Source organism: Tubulanus polymorphus, chromosome 8, assembly GCF_964204645.1.
Source record: "Tubulanus polymorphus chromosome 8, tnTubPoly1.2, whole genome shotgun sequence".
Taxonomy (NCBI): Eukaryota; Metazoa; Nemertea; class Palaeonemertea; order Tubulaniformes; family Tubulanidae; genus Tubulanus; species Tubulanus polymorphus.
This window is the reverse complement of record NC_134032.1, coordinates 15,528,104-15,550,222: the sequence shown is the minus strand read 5'-3', so window position 1 is coordinate 15,550,222 and position 22,119 is coordinate 15,528,104. Positions and strand designations below refer to the sequence as shown.

At 40.1% G+C, this 22,119-nt stretch overlaps 2 protein-coding genes across 2 annotated transcripts in view; both read left to right on the top strand.

The window, feature by feature from the left end:
• Nucleotides 1–22,119, top strand: part of LOC141910134 (uncharacterized) — a 239,496-nt gene that overhangs the window by 181,661 nt on the left and 35,716 nt on the right. The gene's annotated exons all lie outside the window — the stretch shown is intronic.
• Nucleotides 1,291–22,119, top strand: part of LOC141909942 (RNA-binding protein 38-like) — a 38,283-nt gene continuing 17,454 nt past the window's right edge. Inside the window, exons 1-4 of the mRNA XM_074800627.1 lie at nt 1,291–1,512; nt 7,879–8,002; nt 18,671–18,730; nt 21,061–21,157. Coding sequence (XP_074656728.1) covers nt 1,291–1,512; nt 7,879–8,002; nt 18,671–18,730; nt 21,061–21,157 — 503 coding nt within the window. The remainder of the gene's footprint in view (nt 1,513–7,878; nt 8,003–18,670; nt 18,731–21,060; nt 21,158–22,119) is intronic.

The following is a 22,119-nucleotide window of genomic DNA, read 5'->3' as shown; positions in this document are numbered from 1 at the left end:
AGTTTATGGCGCGTAAAAAGTGACTTTTCATTGACTTCCCCGGAATGATTGGGATCACACTGGCAGAAATTCCAGACATACGTAAAATATGACAGTTCCGTCTGCTGGTCAGAGACACAAAATCGGAAGCGTATATGGCTGACCCATTTTTAACCCCTTAGTGCGGAGAAGCCAAACGATTTGTTTTTCAAGGTAGCGCTATGGGACTGTAAGATATCTATAATACAAATAATCAAATCGAAGTAGAGCTATTTTTTGATATAAAATGTTGAAATTGTCATTAAAATGAATTACCAAATTTGTGTTCTGGTGTTATCATGATGTGAAATTAACTATCATTTACCAAGTTAGCAATCAAAGACTGTGGGACATTTAACAAAACTCCAGAATTCTGCGAAAGTCATTAAATTAAAGAAAAAATATCATTTTTTCAATCCATTTTAAAACGCCTATTATGAAATTTCTTTAAATGTATTTTCTTCTCGTAAACCAGGGGCGGATCTAATCTTTATTCCACTGTATTCCGGAATATAGTCCGAAAAATATGGGTGGTATATCGGAGGTTCACTGTATTTGAAATAAAACTATTGTTTGTCGAATTTAACAATTCGGGCATCTTACGTGTGTTGGGTTTGTTGCAGAAAGAAATATCGCGGTAAAAATGCTCTTTTTGTATCTTCAAGTTTGGTACTAGTTGGAAAAGAAAATGGAATTGATCATTGATCCGTGTTGGATGCTCCCCGCTCCTTCGCTTAGACGCGCTCTCTTAACGTCGTCCGTGGCCTACATTATCAAAACGTGTGTCAACTCGCTCCAGAGATGAAAAGAAACTCACTCCAGCTACACGTGCGGCGTACTTCCGGTCCACCTGTACAGAGAGGTGTGCGCAAACTGCTGACGTCATCGACACTTTCCACCAATCAGAGAACGGTTCGGCCGAGCAGACGGCGAGTAACTACTTGAGAGAGTGATTATAGTATAAACCAGTAGTAGAGTATTGAAAGCCGACTCGTACACACTGTTCTATACAAACTACTGACTTTCTTCTCGTCTGCGAGAACAAGTAACGGAACTCTACGATCAAAGCATAGAACGGATAAAATCGCAGGAGTAAATTCAGCTGTTTTATTTACTACACCGGGATTATATCGAACTCGAGGAATATTAGACCGACTAGCGCGCGCGCTGTATCATTCCAGATTTATTAAAAAGAAAAAGTAAATCTATATTCTCGCTTTTATATATATATATACAAATTAACAGAACGATTAAAACTATATCTCGTCAAAAATGGCTAATCAACAACAACAGCAGCAGCAACAGCCGCAACAGCAGCAACAGCAGCACATTATCCACCAGAAAGACACTACGTACACGAAGATATTCGTCGGCGGTTTGCCCTATTCGACGACGGACGCGTCGTTAAGAAAATTTTTCTCAGATTTCGGCGAAATCGAAGAAGCGGTCGTAATTACTGACCGGTTAATAGGGAAATCTCGAGGATACGGATTTGTAAGTATTGATTTTGTGTTTTGTGTTTTAGTGTGAACAGTATTTTTGCACTTATGGAGCATCATTGCTTGATAAGTGTTGATTCTCGATATCTTATACCATCTGATGTTTACTTCACAAACTCTTACTCGGTATTTGACACCAACTCGGGGTTGAATATTACCGGTCTCAACTTTACCGCAGTAAGACACAGAGTCTCGAACTCGTTATTTTTCAGGCCCTTACCCGGTAAAATTTCAGTGTCGACTCATAACCGCTATATGAGATGCGTAGATTCCTTTGTATACCTTAACCTTGCGTCTATAGAGAGAGATAGCGGGTGCATGTGGTATTGATCCAGTATAGGCGAACCTTGTAGAGTGTATCAAAGATGATAGCAACGTCACAACGTGGGGTCGTAAAAGCCGACAATTGAATTGACCAATACAACCCTTTAGAGACACCAATTATTGTCCGCACCGCGTCGACATTATGATTTACGGGTTTTAGTGTTCGTAGCCGCAGAATTCCGACTCGTCGTACATACCTTAAACTTTTCCAAAGACCAAAGTCTTTTCCATAAACATTGTCTATATATATTATGTTATGTATGTTTATGCGGTGAACTGGTCGTCACCTTTCGGTCAAGTTTTACGTAAAGCGCGCGCGACAGACGACGACCTAGTCCTAGATGTAGCGGAATTATTATGAGATATAGAACTCTATAAAGTCTAAATTCTCTTAAATCTATATTATATATATATATATATATATATATATATTGAACGAATACTTAATTATAGAATGATTTGAATATAAGTTCAGAACCGGTGTCCGGTTCCACATAGTCAGTAACCTGACTGTGGTTTAGTTTCACGATCGGATATTTTCACAAACCACATTTTGGTATAAGCGCATCCGATTATAAAAAAGCTTACCACCAACGATTAGGTAACTAACTAGGTTCCTCGGTGATGTGAGTTAGATTAAAGTTTACTTTGAGTTTGAAATCATTTTCAACGTTTTAACTTTAGTTGCACAGTCGTGACTTAAGTCCAAAAGTGGTCTTAAATCTTAAGACTGGTATTAAGTTGTTAGATTGGCTATAGAACTAAGTTGGTCTTAAACTGGTCTTAAATCTAAGTCATAATTATGCAACCGGTCCCAGAGTTGCGTGTTAACCCAGAACTGTGGAACTGGATTCTAACGTTCTAACAAAACTTAAGAATTCAAAAATGGATTAATCTATTGGTTGAATGAGCAATAAAAATCAAAATTACGGTCTGTGATATAAGGAAATCTATTGATTAATTCGAAAATGAAAAGACACGAAAGTTCGGACGATTGTCCGCGTCTGGTGATCGTGAAAGTATTCGATCATCAACAGACTATACAACGGCGTCCTGTTTACTGACTGAAACCATTCACTCTATCCTCCATGCAGCGCAGTGCTACGATTTGTGAAAACTAAATCCGTCAGTCTCCTACACGTAACTTACAAACAATGTAGTCATATGAAATAGATATATTTAGATCTATTCAAGAAGTCGCTAGTTGTCGACGATCGATTGCAGGAATTCGTATTTGGTTTGAAAATATTTATGAAGTCCCAATAGCGGATTTTCTCATTCCGATTCTAGCGTTGTCTTTGTTTCGAGAGGCATCACGTAAAACATACAGAGTGAGTCATTTTTAGGGAAGTGTTCTCAGTAGAGAGATGACCCCAATAGTTTTATCGGCGAGCTCTACCCAACACATGGTTTACCTGGAGCCGCGCGTGCGTGTGTACCGTGGCAGTTACTGTGCGCTGACGACAGAGGCAGCTGTGTACCAGCATCCCACATCTCTCTCCATCCTCCCTCTCTCACTCTCACTACCGCATACCTTCACAGATATAAAACCGTTCTCGTGTATATCCACTTACTATAGACGTCGATTCGCAAACAGTTTTCTTACCCAAACTAAACTCATACACGCAACACATTGGTCTCGTCCCAGGCGAATGTAGGTAAACATCATGTTGTTTTTTTTTCGGCGACAAATCCGGCCCGAATCGAGTAAGAACAATTCATGCTTTTAATGTTTAGCAAACGGAATTATTAACGGCCCTTCTCTTCACGGTAATATGAATGTTGGATTAGAATATTTTAATTTGACACATGGATAGAAAGCATCGGGCCAGTTACATAGTCCTCAGGTGAGCTGAGATCTTTACGACTGGTCTTAAGTTGTTAGATTAGTTACAGAACCAAAATGAGTTTAGACTGGTCTTAAGTTGTTAGATTAGTTACAGAACCAAAATGAGTTTAGACTGGTCTTAAGTTGTTAGATTAGTTACAGAACCAAAATGAGTTTAGACTGGTCTTAAGTTGTTAGATTGGTTATAAAACTAAAATGAATTTAAACTGGTTTCAAGTTGTTAGATTGGTTTTAGAACTAAAATGAGCTTAGACCGGTCTTGTTTGGGACGGGTTTGTTTTGGTCATCGTTCGAAAGTTAATCCACTTGATAGGATTAAAGGATTAAACCTTCAATCCACCGTTTTCATAAGAACCCGGCATATCAAAAGTAAATTAATAACTTCTTTAGAGAAATATTTTCAACGGCTGAAATGATATGATATGATATGATATGATATGATATGCGAAGCGTTCGATATTGTCAACATCTCATGCATGAATTATTGAGAGTTTACGACATCGGAACAATTTCCAAAAGCAACATCTGTCGAAATTGCGATGAAGGTGAGACCATTAGTATCACATGTGCGTTCACAGTTTCCATCTATACCACGTGTGGCGCAGATAACCGACCCCGTCTTCACCAGGCGCTTTACACGGGGACCCGGTGAATTCATAAATAATTCTACGGGCACCATTTATAAATAAGATTAAAGGCCACGTATACAGGTTGATATTAAGCTCATCTGTGCCGACCGAATAAATGGGCCATTCAGGTACCCGCTCGTGGTCTTACGGAGAGACTGTCCGATGCCGTAAAACCAGGTATTGTCTCTGTTATTAAATTGACCGTTTACCATTGTTAAAACGTGGGGTCCAGCTAGACTCACCGAACTTCAAATTGGGTGCCATACGATTGGAAGTTATAATCTTAAAATATGGATTGACCCTATTTATTTGATAGGTATAATTTTTTAATTCGGTGTCACTTACAAACCCACCAGGAACGATTCCGTGGTTTGGGTTTTCAAATCGGAAATCGCAAAGTAAAACAAATATTGTTGTATGACCCGGAATCGAAATTACAAAATCTGACCATCCAATTATATTTAACTACATTTATAGATATCTGGTCAATATCAAACAAACCCCGATTCGTTCCCGGCTATAGTGTGACTATGGTTGGTCTGTAAAAATCAAAACCCACTCAATCAAAAGGGACAATCACTACTATTCCGTGATTTAATTTGAAATGGAAAGCTCGCCAGCTGTATGGCGAAGATCTATTGGGATTGTGCAATTTGCGTTATGTGCACTACAGGGTTACCCCTAGTTAGTAACCAGACCTGAGCGATATCTTCGTAATATTCATCGATTCAATTAATCCATTCTAACCCATAATAATTTAAACATTGGTTTCACAACCCGAAATTTAGAAACACGTGTATATTATCGAAAGCACATTTTAAGAAAAAAAAATCCCGAAAATCATTTTCGACGTTAGTATATATATATATATATATATATATATACATATATATATATATATATATATATATATATATATATATATATATATATATATATATATATTATATATATATATATATATATATATATATATATATATATATATATACTACAGCATGCTGCAATACAATGAAATTCTAAATGGTATTTACATTGACAGGGACAGTAGATTCAGGTGACAATGGTCAATCAGATAGTAGTGCCCGCACCACGGTCTAGTGTTATTTGTTTTTCACTGTTCCGGCCCTGAATACCTTTGCGCAACTCGCCGCAAAAGTAAACAAATAACGACGAAAACACGTCATTTCACACAACGATTCGAATTTCAAAAATACAAAGATCTTTTTGTTAGAAATGTTTCCGATAAACTCGTTGTTTATACAGTTTTTCGGCTGAGATTGAGGACTTTCTTCTTCACGTTATAGAATATTAGCGCATCATCAACACAGCCAAGATCGTTCTGAAATCACGAATAACACAAACATGACGGATCACAACGGCTAATATTCAAAACTATAAAGTTCGAATATAGTTGCCCCTACTGAAAATAAGACAGTAACCGATTTAGGAATTAAACCGATTTTTTTAGTTAAACTTTCTCGTTGTGAGACTCGCGGGCGCTGGTCTTGTTTTACTCGATGAAGGAATGTTGGGTTCTCGAGAGAACAAAGAAATAGTTCAGATGATCGCACACCATAACTCCTCACCGCAGCTGTTCGCGGAGCCGTCTGCCCCAGACGAGCTCTGACATCATCTTCCAAATCTCTTTGTTACGTCGCGCGCCTGTCATCTCCGGGCAACAGCGAGAGCGAGAGAGATATAGGACAGCCTCTCCCCTCTCCTCTCTCCCCTCCCCACCGGGGACAACTGACGGATGGAACTGCTTACCACAACAACAACAAAAACAAACGAAAAACCGCGAGGTTTTTTGCTCTGTTGTTGCTATAGTACTGATACTGTTTAAAATATGAAAAATATGACTGTTTAAAGGATAAAAAAACACAGTCGACAGGAGAAAGAGTGAACTGGTCACTCAATATAAATGCCCCCTCTCTGGCTCGACACTTATATCAGTTACACTCTGTTCCACAGGCAGCTGTTGTAATTACCTGGTCGTGTTGATTGCAATACTGTAAATATATACACGACCAGTTGTGTCTGATGTACAATATAATCTATAGTTAATGACGCAGTTGTTGCAGCATCCTCCTCCCTAGAGGATGGAGATGATGCCGTTCATCCGTGAGGTGGAAGCAGGAGTTTGATCCAACTCAGCATCCAGTTCCATAGTTGTTAGAGTTAACTGTGAACTCAAGATCCAGTTCCGCAGTTGTGAGGGTTAGAGTTAACTGTGAACTCATAATCCAGTTCCACAGTTGTGAGTTAAGAGTTAACTGTGAACTCGAGATCCAGTTCCACAGTTGTGAGTTAAGAGTTAACTGTGAACTCGAGATCCAGTTTCACAGTTCAGGATCCAGTTCCACAGTTCAGGATCCAGTTCCACAGTTCAGGATCCAGTTCCACAGTTGTGAGTTCAGAGTGTACTGTCAACTCAGGATCGAGTACCACAGTTAAAGGATCGAGTTCCACAGTTCTGGATCCAGTTCCACAGTTCTGGATCCAGTTCCACTGTTATGAGTCGAAGCATGGACGTATAAACTAGATCTAGTTTATACGTCCATGGTCGGAGTCAACTCATTGGAAATGACACTGCACATTATTGTAAACCAGGTGCTGATATCAGGAAGTTCAGTGAATACGTAGTTTATTGTGAAATTCATTTGTTTAATAATGTCATGATTTCTTCATATAGCATTCGTTCGTTCGTTCGTCTGCTCTTTGCCTGCCCCGTTAAACACCCCCCGCGACGCTACCGTACATCACTATGCGGTCATACAGTACACTGGATAAGTTGCACCAGCAACAAAAAGCAAAACCGCCACCAACAAAACCGCCACCAACCACAAACCACCATACGGAACAAACCACTCAGGGAACGAACAATGTTTTTTAAAAAATGCTGAAAAGAAAAGAAAGAGATTTTCGCGTCTTAGTTTTGAGATAAAGAATACGCAACCTGAGTCGCTGAGAAGCTTAGATGAAATGAACAGGGTACCTTAGAAATAACACCCTTTAATCCAAACGCGTTGAATTCACCAGACTGATAACTCATATAGGGTCTGTCTGCCTGAGAAAATCCGTTTAGAAATCCGTAATCCCAGGTTTCCAGGTTTCTCAAAGAAGGACCAATTTTCTTCAATCGATTTATGAACCCGGCCCCAGAAAAAAGGGTTTACCAAAATCTTCGGTTTATTGGGGGCAACAACGTTTTAAAACTTAATCTCTTTCATGAAATCGATTCCAGGAGCCGCTTGCACATTTAAGGTTTAGATTCAAGATCGCCATCTTTGTTCTATAGCCAATATGATAAGTCACTGCTGGCAACTGGACCCGGGGTCTTAAGGCTCCAACCTTCCACCCCCATTTGTGAAATGAAATATACGAACTTCTCACCCAACCTCCGTTACCTATCAGGTTAAAGTGATTGGTCAAGATCCCCAAATCCAGTTAAAACCGATCGAGATCCAGTTTAACCGTAAGGTCACCAACTGTAATTCATCTTGTCCATCGTTTGATTTCGTTTTAATGAATTGTTTCGTCTCCTTATTACCTGCAGGTTACTATGGCAACAATAGAAGGGGCTGCCAAGGCGACGAAGGATCCTAATCCATCGATAGACGGTCGAAAAGCGAATGTGAATTTAGCATTTCTGGGGGCGAAACCGCGAGCGAATGTGGCCGGTAAGTAGCATGTCACGCCTGCATCAGGTTCTATTTTTCAGCAAGTATATAGGTTATATCGTCTCGGGGCGCGTTTCAATTTTCGATGTTTCTCCGTTGTTCTTAGGGAAGCTGCGGTAGTATCTCCTTACTCTTTCATCTCCATCGGCACCCCTCCCCTCTCTCTCCTCTTTCCACCCTCTCTTTCCACTCTCTCTCCTCCTCTCCCCCTCTCTCTCCCTCCTCTCTCCATCTCTCTCTCTCTCTCTCTCTCTCTCTCCCCCTCTATCCACTCTCTCCCCTTTCCCTCCCTCTTTCCACTCTCTCTCCCCCTCTCTCTCTCTCTCCCTCTATCCTCTCTCTCCCTCTCTCTCTCCCTCTCTCTCTCCCACCTCTCTCTCCCTCTCTCTCTCTCTCTCTCTCTCTCTCTCTCTCTCTCTCTCTCTCTCTCTCTCTCTCTCTCTCTCTCTCTCTCTCTCTCTCTCTCTCTCCTCTCTCTCTCCCTCTATCCACTCTCTCCTCTCCCCCTCTCTCTCTCCCTCTATCCACTCTCTCCTCTCCCCCTCTCTCTCTCCCTCTTTCCCCCTCTCTCTCTCTCTCTCTCTCTCTCTCTCTCTCTCTCTCTCTCTCTCTCTCTCTCTCTCTCTCTCTCTCTCTCTCTCTCTCTCTCTCTCTCTCTCTCTCTCTCTCTCTCTCTCTCTCTCTCTCTCTCTCTCACTCTCTCTCTCTCTCTCTCTCTCTCTCTCTCTCTCTCTCTCTCTCTCTCTCTCTCTCTCTCTCTCTCTCTCTCCTCTCTCTCTCTCTCTCTCTCTCTCTCTCTCCCTCTCCCTCTCCCTCTCCCTCTCCCTCTTTCCACTCTCTCTCTCCATTGTCACTCCCCCTTTCTCTGCCCCACCTCTCCTCTCCCCCCTCTCTCTCTCTCTCTCTCTCTCTCTCTCTCTCTCTCTCTCTCTTTACACTCTCTCTCTCTCTGACCAGTAATCGATAGCGATCGACTGCTGGTTGATAACCTATCAGCTGTTCAGTCTCTCACGTCATATCTCGCCTCACTTCCCTCGGGGGAGGAGTAGTAATTCGGGACCTCGCGTTCAATCCCACACACCGCGCACGGACAACTGCTCTAATTCTAAACACATTCGACCCGTAGTGCAATCTCCCTCGTGAGTTCGCTTCAGGCGTAATCGGATACAGGTTCTATGTGTAATCTTTACCTGAGCTACTCATCCACCGGGATAAGATAAAATATTTTGTCAGTTTAATCGCGGACACTAAAACGAGTACAAATTCGTTGTACAGTCCATGGTTAAATAATGTAGATAATGCTGGGTTCACACACACAACTTTTTGAAGAGAAAATTGAGAAGTTGTCTCAACTTCTCGATTTCTCAACTTCTGACCCGGTTAGATAAATAAACAAAGTTGTGTCAAAATGTGTGTTCACACACACAGCTTAATTCACACAACTCCAGCTGGGCGTAGATGCAGCAGTGCATAGAAGGCATAGAAGGATGAACAAGAAATTGCAATTTAAGCAGAAATCAAAAAGAGAATTGTGATAAAACGACTTTGGCCTATCCAGCATCCATATGGATATATCATGCCCGGTGTTAGGGGATCCTGGTACCGCCTGACTCCAGAAATTTTAAAGAGAATTCATGAGTCTCATATATCAATTATCTGATAGACATGCGATTGATGAGATTTTAAAGGTTTATTCTTTTATTGTAGAAATTGTAGAAATATATTGCCCTCTCTTACCAGAAAGGAAGACTATTAAAATGCGCGCGAATATACTGCATGTTGATTGGTTAGATTTCTCTCAACTCCTCGACTGAGTTGAGAGAAATAGAACATGTTCTATTTCTCTCAACTAGTCGAGACTAGAGTTGTGTCGAGGAAAATCGAGCAACTTTTTCGTTCACACACATGACTCACTTCAAAATAGTTGTCCTCGACTGTGAGTTGCTCGATTCCTCGACGAAAAATCGTGTGTGTGAACCTAGCATAACACAATCTTAACTTGGATCCCTGGTCTCAGGCGTGTGCGCGCCAATGTTGGTGTGCGCGTGCTACGAGAAAGTTAAGATATTGCTCGTATTTTAGGCAGCATGCTGGCCGTACAAAAATATTAAGTTTGAAAATGTCTCATAGAATTGAATCTCAAAGTCGCTGTATTCTCTTAGTTTTTCTCCACAATTACGGGGTCTTTCTTCAGTGTAGCAACACGCGTCAGTCTATCACTATTCAGTTACTCTTCCAATCGAGAATCGCTGAATTAATTATGACGAAATCATCGTGTCTTATTTCTCGGTGCTCCGTACGTCGCTGCGACCTTGGCATTCATTCGTAAGATGAATTCTCCGGCTCCGCTATCCGGTGCCGGCGAACGATTCGAACTTAGTTGATACTGGATATATCAGGTACGCGATATATCATACACAAAGAGCGATATATCATTTATCGTACCGGGAACCCAGATATCGGAAGTACATATTTCACGATCGAGATTTTACGGTCGTGCTTTTTTAGTCGATGTTGTCGCGTGAGAGAATTGAAGTAAAGACAATCGTTTTGATAACGCGCCGTGTAGAATTTCATTGTTGATTTTATTAAAGCGTTTGACAGTTTAGTCGCACGCCGTTGATACTTCATAAAAAAAAACAACAATCTCGATTCGAAACCGGCTTCGATTGACCGGGCTGTTAATGATATAAGTTTATGACTGAGTCACGGGTGTAAGTAGTTGAGACTATTTCCAGTCTTAATGAAACGATACCAATAAGAGATACCAACAATATCGTAAATCAATTGAACAACTGTATTTTTCCTTACGATTTTTACGTGTCTTTAGATTTTTATTTCATTTCTTGATAGATAAATTTCGTGTTTAATGTTTAAGATTTATATGTAAAGTTTGTTTAATCTATTCTCCACGTCTGAGTGAACCGAGATATTCTATTTTTACCAATAGTCTCTTAACTAATGATTTAGGAAATAAATTTCATTTCTAATGTTTCAAATTTATATATAAATATAGTTGGTTTAATCTATTCTCCACGTCTGAGTGAACCGAGATATTCTATTATTACCAATAGTCTCTTTAACATTTGATTTAGGAAATAGATTTCAATTTAAATGTTTTAAATTTGTACATATGGTAGGTTTTAATCTTATTATTATCTGGTTCCTACATTTGAGTCGAGTGTATGCGGTCCATCCTGATAGAGTCATATATATATATACACGTGCATTGTAAACAACAGATGTGTATTCAGTGAGATATTTATGTCGCACGTATGGAGAGAATAGAGGATAAAACAAGACACGACCAAGATGAAATATGTGTCGACCGATTTGTGTTTTATTGTTCTCGCGATCGTGTCGTCTGCTCCGTGAACCAGGTGTCTTAAATATCGATATCTATGATAAACTATGCGACACGCGTTCGAAACGATAATTCGCGAATTTCTAAACAAGTTTCGGCGACATTTAGAAATTCTGTCTCCTCCGCAACAGGTTTTAATCATGTTCTTCTCTAACAATGTCCGACCATCAATTCGTTTAAAGCAGCATTGTGACATCAGAGCCGACATCCCGAGTAAAGACACGTTTTGACGTTTTTATAAAGACGTTTTGATGTTCGAAAAACCGATTTGTTTCAACAATCTGTTAGAGCCAGTAATGCAAGTTATAGAACAAAATTGAGCTTAGACTGATCTTAAATTGTTAGATTGGTTATCGAACTATTAAAATGCGCTTAGACTGGTCTTATGTTTAAGATTGGTTATAGAACTAAAATGAGTTTAGACTGGTCTTAAGTTGTTAGATTGGTTATAGAACCAAAATGAGATTAGAATGGTCTTAAATTGTTAGATTGGCTATAGGGTCTGGTCTCAAGTTGTTAGATTGGTTATAGAACCAAAATGAATTTAGACTGGTCTTAAGTTGTTAGATTGGTTATAGAACCAAAATGAGCTTAGACTGGTCTTAAGTTGTTAGATTGACTATAGAACTAAAATGAGCTTAGACTGGTCTTAAGTTGTTAGATTGGTTATAGAACCAAAATGAGTTTAGACTGATCTTAAGTTGTTAGATTGGTTGTAAACCTTACATAATAAATCTATACACAAGTCTACTAGGCAGTGGATATCATTGTAGTAAGTAATATATATATGTTCAATGGTTAGTGTTTGTCGGGTGTAATATGATCTGGGATTGTTTTAAATAAGTTGACGGTTTATATACGTGCGTGTGTTGAGGTTATCGCCGGCTCGAGATGTAAGACACCTGTCCGGGGTCCGTTTCATGAATTATATCATTATCAAAAATAAGTTTGAAACCCATTTTGAATGTGTACAGAATTTAAAAGATTGAAAACGATTTAGAAAAAAATTATAATCAAAATTCACGATCTGTGGTCCTGACTTCGTTAGCAGAGATTAGTTCATGTATAGGTCTTGACAGATAACGCCAGACGTGGTTTCGAACCAGGGACCTCTCGGGGCCTAGTCCTTCACCTCACCAACTGAGCTAATCGCACAGTATATTCGGGTTAGTATATGAGTGAGTAGGTAATTAGCGGTTAGTCAGTTAGTTGAAGACATCAATCTTGTCTTGAAAACGAGAAATGCATTCACTATTCTGGGACTAGATTTGGCCCGGCTTCTGGCGGAATTCACACCCATGAGTTATATACATATATATAATAAAACGTGAATTCGTCTGCGAGCGCGAAGAAAATATTATAATTACACAGAATATAGATTTACATAATTACGTAATAATACTTCCGGGTTTCTGTACCCTCCCCTCGGGCACTCCTTTATACCAAAACAATACAGTTCGCTGATTTGAGTTACTGCTGCCCCAAGCATTTCGGGCTATTGCGTGTAACTGAGCTTGATAAAACTAAGCTTAAAAGTGGTCTTAAATCGGTAAGGTCTTAAGTTGTTAGATTTGCTATAGAACCAAGAGGAGTTTAGACTGGTCTTAAGTTGTTAGATTGGTTATAGAACTAAAATGAGCTTAGACTGGTCTCAAGTTTTTAGATTGGTTATAGAACCAAAATCAGATTAGACTGGTCTTAAGTTGTCAGATTGGTTATAGAACCAAAATGAGCTAAGACTGGTCTTAAGTTTTTAGATTGGTTATAGAACTAAAATGAGCTTAGACTCATCTTAAGTTGTTTGATTGGTTATAGAACTAGAATGAGCTTAGACTGGTCTTAAGTTGTTAGATTGGCTATAGAACTAAAATGAGCTTAGACTGGTCTCAAGTTGTTAGATTGGTTATAGAACTAAAATGAGTTTAGACTGGACTTAAGTTGTTAGATTGGTTATAGAACTAAAATGAGTTTAGACTGGTCTTAAGTTGTTAGATTGGTTATAGAACTAAAATGAGCTTAGACTCATCTTAAGTTGTTTGATTGGTTATAGAACTAGAATGAGCTTAGACTGGTCTTAAGTTGTTAGATTGGCTTTAGTTATAGGTTATATAAGATGGCATTAAACCTGGCCTTGAAATTGTTAGCTAAGCTATTCTCAGATCTTTATGATCGCACGGATATCTCAACTACGAATTTCAACGCTAAAAAACATCGGGACGTTTGTTACGTGTGATTTCGTGTGATATGTAGATAGTGGTTTATTGGCTCTCTCGAGCGCGCGCGTGTTCTACACGATACTAAAAACCACTCGAGACGAAAGTAAAACGACCCGACCCCGTCCGTGTATAGACCTACCAGTTAATCACATTAAGCCCTTTGTAATCCAGTTTTACGCTCAATTCACCAAAACGGTATATGAAACGAAATTATACCTATAGCAAAAACGTATTCTTAAGACGAGTGTTTTTTTTTTTTTACGGCGAAGACTGGATTTCACAACCCAGTTTATTATCCATTATTATTATTGTTATTATTAAGACGCGCTTGTCGGAGACACAACGCGCGGCCTCGAAAAAATATCTCTTAATACGTCTTGCATAATGTAACAGTTTGTTTTCAAAACGGGTTCGTTCGGTTAGCAGACGACCTTTCAATCGGTTGTATTTTTCATACGAAGTATATATTCAATTACAAACATACATTTACGTATAGGCCTATAGACTTTGATACCAATCTAGCAAACCCTGGACATTTAAACCCTGAAATTAAATATCTATTTTATTGGGTAATATTTTATGTCTTATGTTTTTGTCAATTTGTAAAGTCTGTTGAGATATTTTATGTAACGGACTGTAAATAAATATTATTATTATTATTATTATTACATGCGAACGAAACCCCATTGGACGAAACTTATGGGTTCTCGATGGATTCTCGCCTGTTACGGATGTTTTGATTTGCCGGTTGATGAGGAGCTGTGGTCTACAGTTCATCCACTTATTGATTCCGGAGACCTGACGAGGAACTCTGCCCCAGTTCAACAGTTCTTGGTCAAAATAGACTAATAAGTCCTGATGAAATTGTAGATCATTTCTGAAGTTTATCAAAATCTTAACTCACAAAACTATTGAATCTAAACCGCGGGCCCTGATCGCAACTACATATACAGTTGTATTCGTTATATGGAAAAATATAAAACCCAAGTTAAGTCATGCGACGTGGTTTAGTTGTGTCGCCGAACCGCATGAGTTTCAATATCTTCCGTGTTTTAGATATGACAGTTTTTTATTTATATAATGAATGAATGAAACGTCACGTCATTGAAATTGAATCATAAATAAAAAAGGTTTTCGACTTTTGCTGTCGACAGAATGAAAGATCGTAAAACATGATTTCAGAACGCGGACGGATTACGTAGGCTATTGGGTGACGTCATTGATTGACGTTAATGGCTTTAAGAAAGTAACGCGGGTTAACACCAATAATAAATTCATATATCATAAACTCATTTTGGTTCTATAACCGATCTAACAACTTAAGACCAGTCTAAGCCCATTGTAGTTATATAACCAATCTAACAACTTAAAACCAGTCTAAGCTCAATTTGGTTCTATAACCAATCTAACAACTTAAGACCAGTTTAGTCCCGGAACTTATTGTACTGTTTACTTCCTTCCATTTTGTTCGCATAGTGATCAGAATGTGATAATAAGTTTTAGGTGAATTTATTGTCCAAGTTTATCTTCTTATCACAATTCTAAGGACACTGTCTGGACAGAAGCGATACTTATCGCTAAAATACGAGTGCAAACTTTATCTCGCGGTGTTGAGAGACAATTCAATCGACGATAATATAATGTGACAATGTGGACGACTGCAGTGGTCAGTATCACAGAGCGCTGCCTGTTTGTATAGACCAGCTATACCTTGATGTTGTGTGCGTGTGTGTACATTGACGAGACTACAATAAATGAAATTCCATTTGAACAATACCGATTCAAATGTCGCCTTATACATTTATAATTATAGAATAAGGCCGCGCGTTCAAGTCGATATTCAATCTTTGTTTCTTACTTTAAACCCGCGCGTTCACACGACCGTTTTTGCCCCGGGGTCGAGTTTGGTCGGGAACAACTGTCAAATGGGCCCGTGTCTATTTCGACAGACCGAATACGTTGGACACCAGGCCCTAGCCAATTTGCAACAACTTACTGGACGAAGATCCAAAGCAATAGAACCAAACTGAGCTTAGAATGGTCTTAAGTTGTTAGATTGGTTATAGAACTAAAACGAGTTTAGACTGGACTTAAGTTGTTAGACTGGCTATAGAACCAGAATGAGCTTAGAATGGTCTTAAGTTGTTAGATTGGTTATAGAACCAAATGAGCTTAGACTGGTCTTAAGTTGTTGGATTGGTTTTAGAACAAAATGAGCTTAGACTGGTCTTAAGTTGTCAGATTAGTAATTGAACCAAAATGAGCTTAGACTGGTAATAAGTTGTTAGATTGGTTATAGAACCAAAATGTGACTATAGAACGATGAAGACGAGATCGACAGCTTGCGAGCCGGCAACGAAACGCAGAATTTCTATGGTCGCGAGTCGGCTAACAATTGTGTATTAATGGTCATCATTAAATTTCTTCACGAAGAACCGGTCTCGACGTTTTCCAACCTAACAGCGGCAACGACTAGTTCATTATTCATATCGTCTGTTTACAATGAATACTATCCGTAAATACATTGTATTGCATTGTATATCGTACCGGCCAGTGTATGTACATATACATATATTGTAACTATCATCTGCCCGTATATGTAAATTAGATGACGGTAACGTGTAAGAACAGCTAAAATACATGGAGTGGAATTATCTTAAACCAGGAGGTTAACTCAGTTGAAAAAGAATGAAGCCCCCCCCCCCCCCGGGTTCAAGTTGATCCTAGTCTATTGAAACCGGGTCCAGGGGTTAAATGTACTTTCATAGTAGACCGGGTACTACGGAGTGTCAGATAAGATAAAAAGTTGTCGTTAAAGATCCTTCGGAGTGAGCTAGCTACGTAGCATGATTGGACTAAACTGAAATCTTTGTTTATTCGGCGGGCTTCAAACTCGAATTATTGGTTACTTCATAAAACCAACTATGTACAAATGAAAATAATTTTAAAAGCAAGAATTTATTAATTCAAATAATCTAAGATACATGACGTTTCGATCTCACCCTAGAGATGATCGCCTGATTACTTCATGTGTCTGGTGAGGACAACAATATTGAAGTTTAGCTGGCTCCTCGACCCCCCTTCTCTTGTTCCCCCTCCCCTCCCTCTCCACCCTCTCTCCATTCTCTCCTGCCCCTCTTTCTCATCTCTCTTTCTCTAATTGTAATTATTGACAAGTTTCGATAAGGCATTTCACCAAAGAGAATACCGCAATTCTAGCATTAACAGCCGTCCTATTGTCCACACCATGGGAACTTGACATTCTTCTATAGAATAGAAACATCGCCGACCCTGGGGTCGATGTAGCCGTCGCCTGGCAACCGGACGCTGGTCAGCTCGTCCGGGCGAAGCGTCTTTTGTCCGAGTACATAAATATGAATCTTCTTGAAGCGCTTACGGGGTTTGGGAGATAATCGGTAATCGTTGGTTGGATTGTTTTTGCGGTTTTGCCGATAATTTCGCGCCGTTCGCGCAGTCCGCCTCACGTTCGCACGCGGCGTCTATTGTAACCGGTCAGAAAAGAAGTCATCAATTCGTAATTAATCACGGTGAATTTAATGAGCGACCCAGCGCGTCCACCTTTACAATCTCATCGTCGTTTCTATACCGATAGTCAATTCATTCGCACAGTCGACTATTGTGACGACGACCTATTTTAAGTCGAAGGAATTGTCGAACCAAAGACGACACCTGAGTATATCATCACCAAGACCAGAAACCCACAATATCAATGACATTAGTTGCAGGTGGAATCGTTCCACCCAAGTTCAGAGTTGTTCGGGTCGAATCCAGTTCCAACCAAGTTCAGAGTTCATCTGAATAGTAATTCCCCTAACTCTCATTTTTAAAGAAAATCTAATGACGGATCAAAAACCTATGTTCTCATCTCCTGCGGGTCATGGCTTAACTCGGGGAGGCGGGAAACAACCACTGATTAAAAATGGTCTTGAATCTTTAAGCTTTAGTCGTTTGTAGATTGGCTACTACAAGTAATTTGGTCTTAAGCTGGCTTTATATCTGAACCGTTACTGGAAAAGCGCCATCTGGTTCCAATTTCGCGACAAAGTTTAAACTTAAAACGGTTAAGTTTGAATTGTGATATATTTTCGAGCAACACAACGGGCACCGGGCACCGAGCAACGGGCACCGATATCATTAGAAACAGCAGACAACGCAGATAATTTGTCGTTGAACGTCGAACAGAATGGATTAGCATCAGCTCTGGTTGCTCGTCTGCGGCGGCGGCGGAGGAGGCTAGCCGCGCTGCTGCTGCTGCTGCTGCTGCTGCTGCTGCTGCTGCTGGTGGTGTTGCTGTTCGTGGCCGTCAATTAAAAGGCCAATGTACAGCGATGCATAATTAACGGTTTCTGCGTCGCGGTCGCGAAATTATCAAAACCTCCCCCGGATCTCTTTCCCTCGTCCGGGGTTTAATTACCCACAGGTACTGTTAACAACACGGAAATTGAATCGATTCAGAATACTGGCAAGTGAGGTTAATAATCCATCTGTCGTCCAGTAGCCGTATTATGATGACGTCGGGTTTGATTTCTGACCGTCCGGTCACCGCCGCCTGGGGGTATCTGTTCGGTCATCGCCGCCTGGAGTGTCGTCTGCCCGTGACAGGCGACAAGTCACGTGGCCCCCGACTGGGGTCGGATGAAATTGAATCGTGACCCGAATCTGAAATGTTCCAACTGCCCAAACCAACTGTCGAGTTTTCAATCTGAAATCTGCCCTCCCTCTGTCTCTAGGAGTGTGTCTCGATTAGAAATAGCGAATGTAACGATCATTTCGCAGCTGTGGTTCTAGTGAACCCCGTGGTTCCACAGTCAATTCGACAAGCCGACCCTAATTCGACTAAATCGTGTGAAATAACAACTATATTTCAACTAATCGTGTGTGAATTTTTAACGACGATAGCTCAGGGAAAGTAACACACAGCGTGGTGGTTTAATTGACCAATCGTCTAAACATTTTAATTTAGAAATTTTTATTTAACACGTCTACTGAAAATCGTTAAAATGTTTCTCCGGTGTTTAGAGAGATAGAAATTTTATAATATATTGTATGAAATTTTTCCATATTTAGGCCCTGCTGATTTATTAGATATGGCCACTGAAGCACAAAGATGGTTATCATCAGATTCTGGTCAGTATTTAGTGAGACTTATTACAGTAGTTACGCCTGCTGCATGTAGCCGACCAGAAATATATATCACATATATCTTTATACCCTTAGAATGCTGCTGTTGATCATTTATAGACCTTTTTTCAGGTTTCTAATCATTCGTGCAGAATTAATTAATTCTATAAATTTTAGTCAAAAGCAGAAAACTATAAACCACCAATTTTTAACTGATTCTTCCACTGCACGATTTTAATCAAGATCTATCTCGAATTGTATATTTCCTAGTAACCTACTACTAATCATTACGGCTAATTAGCGATCCTCATTAATAATCAATTAACAATTTCACTAATTGGCATCGTTATCGTCGATCTACGCGAGTCGATGACCTTGACTCCGTGGACAGGAAGTGACGTCACGACGAGTTTTGCATGATTCTTTTCCGCTTGTTTCATCTCTTCGCAAGTGTACATAACTCATATAGCTGTTGCTGCTGCTGCTGCTGCGGAACCATCACTTGCCGAGGGTAGCCGTTGATGAAAAACTCTGATTCCGTGTTGTAACGATAACATACAATCCCATCTCGTGCTGAGAAAAAATGTCCTAAGTTTTTCGTTGAGCTTGTAGCTGATTGTAGAGTCATCTTCAGGAATACTGTATTCCTTGAGCTAGTGTAGTTTATTCAACGTTTCGACTTTATCCTAATACTCATCTTCAGGAATACTGTATTCCTTGAGCTAGTGTAGTTTATTCAACGTTTCGCCTTTATCCTGATAGCAGATATACATCATCCTTATGAAATGTTGCTAACAGTCATCTTCAGGAATCCAAGTTTGTATTGGCACCAATATTCCTTAAGATGACTATTAGGAAAAATACAAAATCCGACCCTCAGAAAGAAAAAATTCCCACTAATACCCATTGAGCCTTATTTATATTTGTCGACTTTATCCTAATTATCATAACATTAATACTCTCCTGACTATTCGAAAATCCTCACTTGCCGAGGGCGAATCCGCGTGATAACGTTATACCGTCTGTCTGTCGGAAACGTGTGCGTGCGCGCGTTTATACTTTACTCAGATTTTATTCATCTGCAACTGAAGAATAGTGAACTGAACGGAGTATGTGTGCGCGGTGTTTATTTACGATATCAATGTGTTCGACACTGAATATAATGAAATCTTTCTCGAGTTAATCACTTTTTCTTCACGTCTGTCTGTCTGATTGACTGTTTCTTAGTTTACCGACAGTTTCTCGCAGATGTTGAAAAATTGTTTCAAAACGAAAGTTATAATAATAATATTTTCATCTCGTACGTATAAATTTTACAAAAGAAAAACCGTTATTGTTTTGACTGCAATGAAGTACTACAGTTTGTTGAATATATATAGAAAAGAGTATATCCTACCTAACAAACCTCTGGTAGCATTACCAGTATGTACAACCTGAGATTATCGCTCATATAGGTACAATCATGGACTCTGAAACAACACTGTCTTTCAGCAACTTCTTTCAAATAATGATAGATTTATTTGATTGCTATTGAATTCGTTTAAATTCCTCTTGATTCGGTGTCCCTTAGAAACCCACAACACCTGCCGCAAATACAGATATAGTTGCGTCAAACCCTCCCTTTCGTAAAGGCAGTAGCGAAACGGAGGGTTTGATTTAGAATGCGGAACTTTTGAACTGAATTTGTAGACTCCCGAATCCATTTATATCATTATCACAGCAACCCCCATCTTCACCCGTCAAGGGATTCGAACCCACTACGCTAAAGCTGTTCGCCGAACCCCTTGACCTCACGAGTCGTTGGAGTCGTTACTAGCCGACCAGAATCCGGTCGTACCAATCACAGCGCTTGTAACAAACCGTCAGTAGACTTCTGTTGGTTTTCCCGTTAAATTGACCAATCAGCGAACGTTTTACCGAACAAGGAAGTATTTCGCAAATCGATATATGACGTCATGCGCAACAGCGCCAGTAATGAAATCACGCTTCGTGAGGCCAGGGGGCTGGTGGAAGCGAGTTCGGGAGTGATACCGGACCCCTGGCAAGCGAGGATGAGCAACCCCCAAATATACAATACTTTTATTTTCATAAACAATTAATTCATTAAAGAGAAGTTTATTCAGATTTAACTGAAATGTAGAAGAAAATCGAACGCGGAAATGAGACTTTCTACTAGCGACTCCTGGCGGATCCTCGCCTGCCACACGTGGAATCCTCGATTGCCACAGTAGCCGTGCGCGTACCTCATTCTGTGGAATGATTTCAATTTGCTGTATAAATGATGATATCATTCGATCTTTTTAATAATCGGTTTTTGTCGTTTTTCTCTATTTCAGCCGCGATACCATTTCCATACAGAGCAGGATGGCCGGGTTGTGGATATTTCCAAACCACCGCCGGACACACTGCCAGCCATTTAGCAGCAGCTGCAGGGTAGGTTTGATTTTTAAAACTTTACTTTACTTTTTAACCGCCATTATACCGCGGGTTGTATGATACAGACGAAAAATAATCTCGGAGCCACCCGGTGGAAATTTTGAGGTTACCTCGTTTGCTGGGATTCAAAACACGGTGAAAACGTGCGTAGCCAATCAGCGACGCCCATTCAAACTGTTGACCAATCAGAGATGCCCATCTGTTATATCGTGTAATTTCAAATAACTTCAAAGCATGATACTATAGTCAGTGGTCTAGAAATGGTTAAATGTGACGTCATGTCCGTGTTGAATCAATCAGGTTCGAATCCCAGCAAGTGATGCATTTTTTTGGGGCCATCCTTTCTGGTCGCATAGCAACTATCCATTATTTCTACTCTGTGAATCACAATTCATTCATTCATTCATTCATTCATTCATTCATTCATTTGAACCGGATTCTTTATCTTTGCCCAGGCGCAGTTGAAGCATCTCATAAATAATGGCTTCTAAATCTACCGACCACTAGCGCCATATAGCGGTGACCATCGCGACAATCGTACAATATGTATAGGTACATCATACGGCAAGTGCACGGCCGAGGCGGTTGTCTGTTGTCTGCGAGTCGTTTTGGGGATCGTCTGCGGTTTCCTCATTTCCAACTCTCTTTCTCTGAGTTAAAACAACGTGGTAAAATTTCGAGGACACTTCACTCTACGCATGCGTAACGAAATCTCTTTTTTGGCTCCGTTCCAAATTTTTTATTCCCAAATTCGCGTTATTTTTCGATTGACAATTCGTTTCCAAGTTTCCCTTAAAAGATAAAATAGTATGAAAAGAAGCCAGAATTCGTTCACCGCTGAGGTCTGGTACGGACGGACGGACTGACAGTTAGCGACCCCTGTCGGTCGGTGACGCAGTGAACTAATCTCGGCCCCGCCCCGTGTGTTCTCACTCGGAGGAGCATAAGACGACCACAGA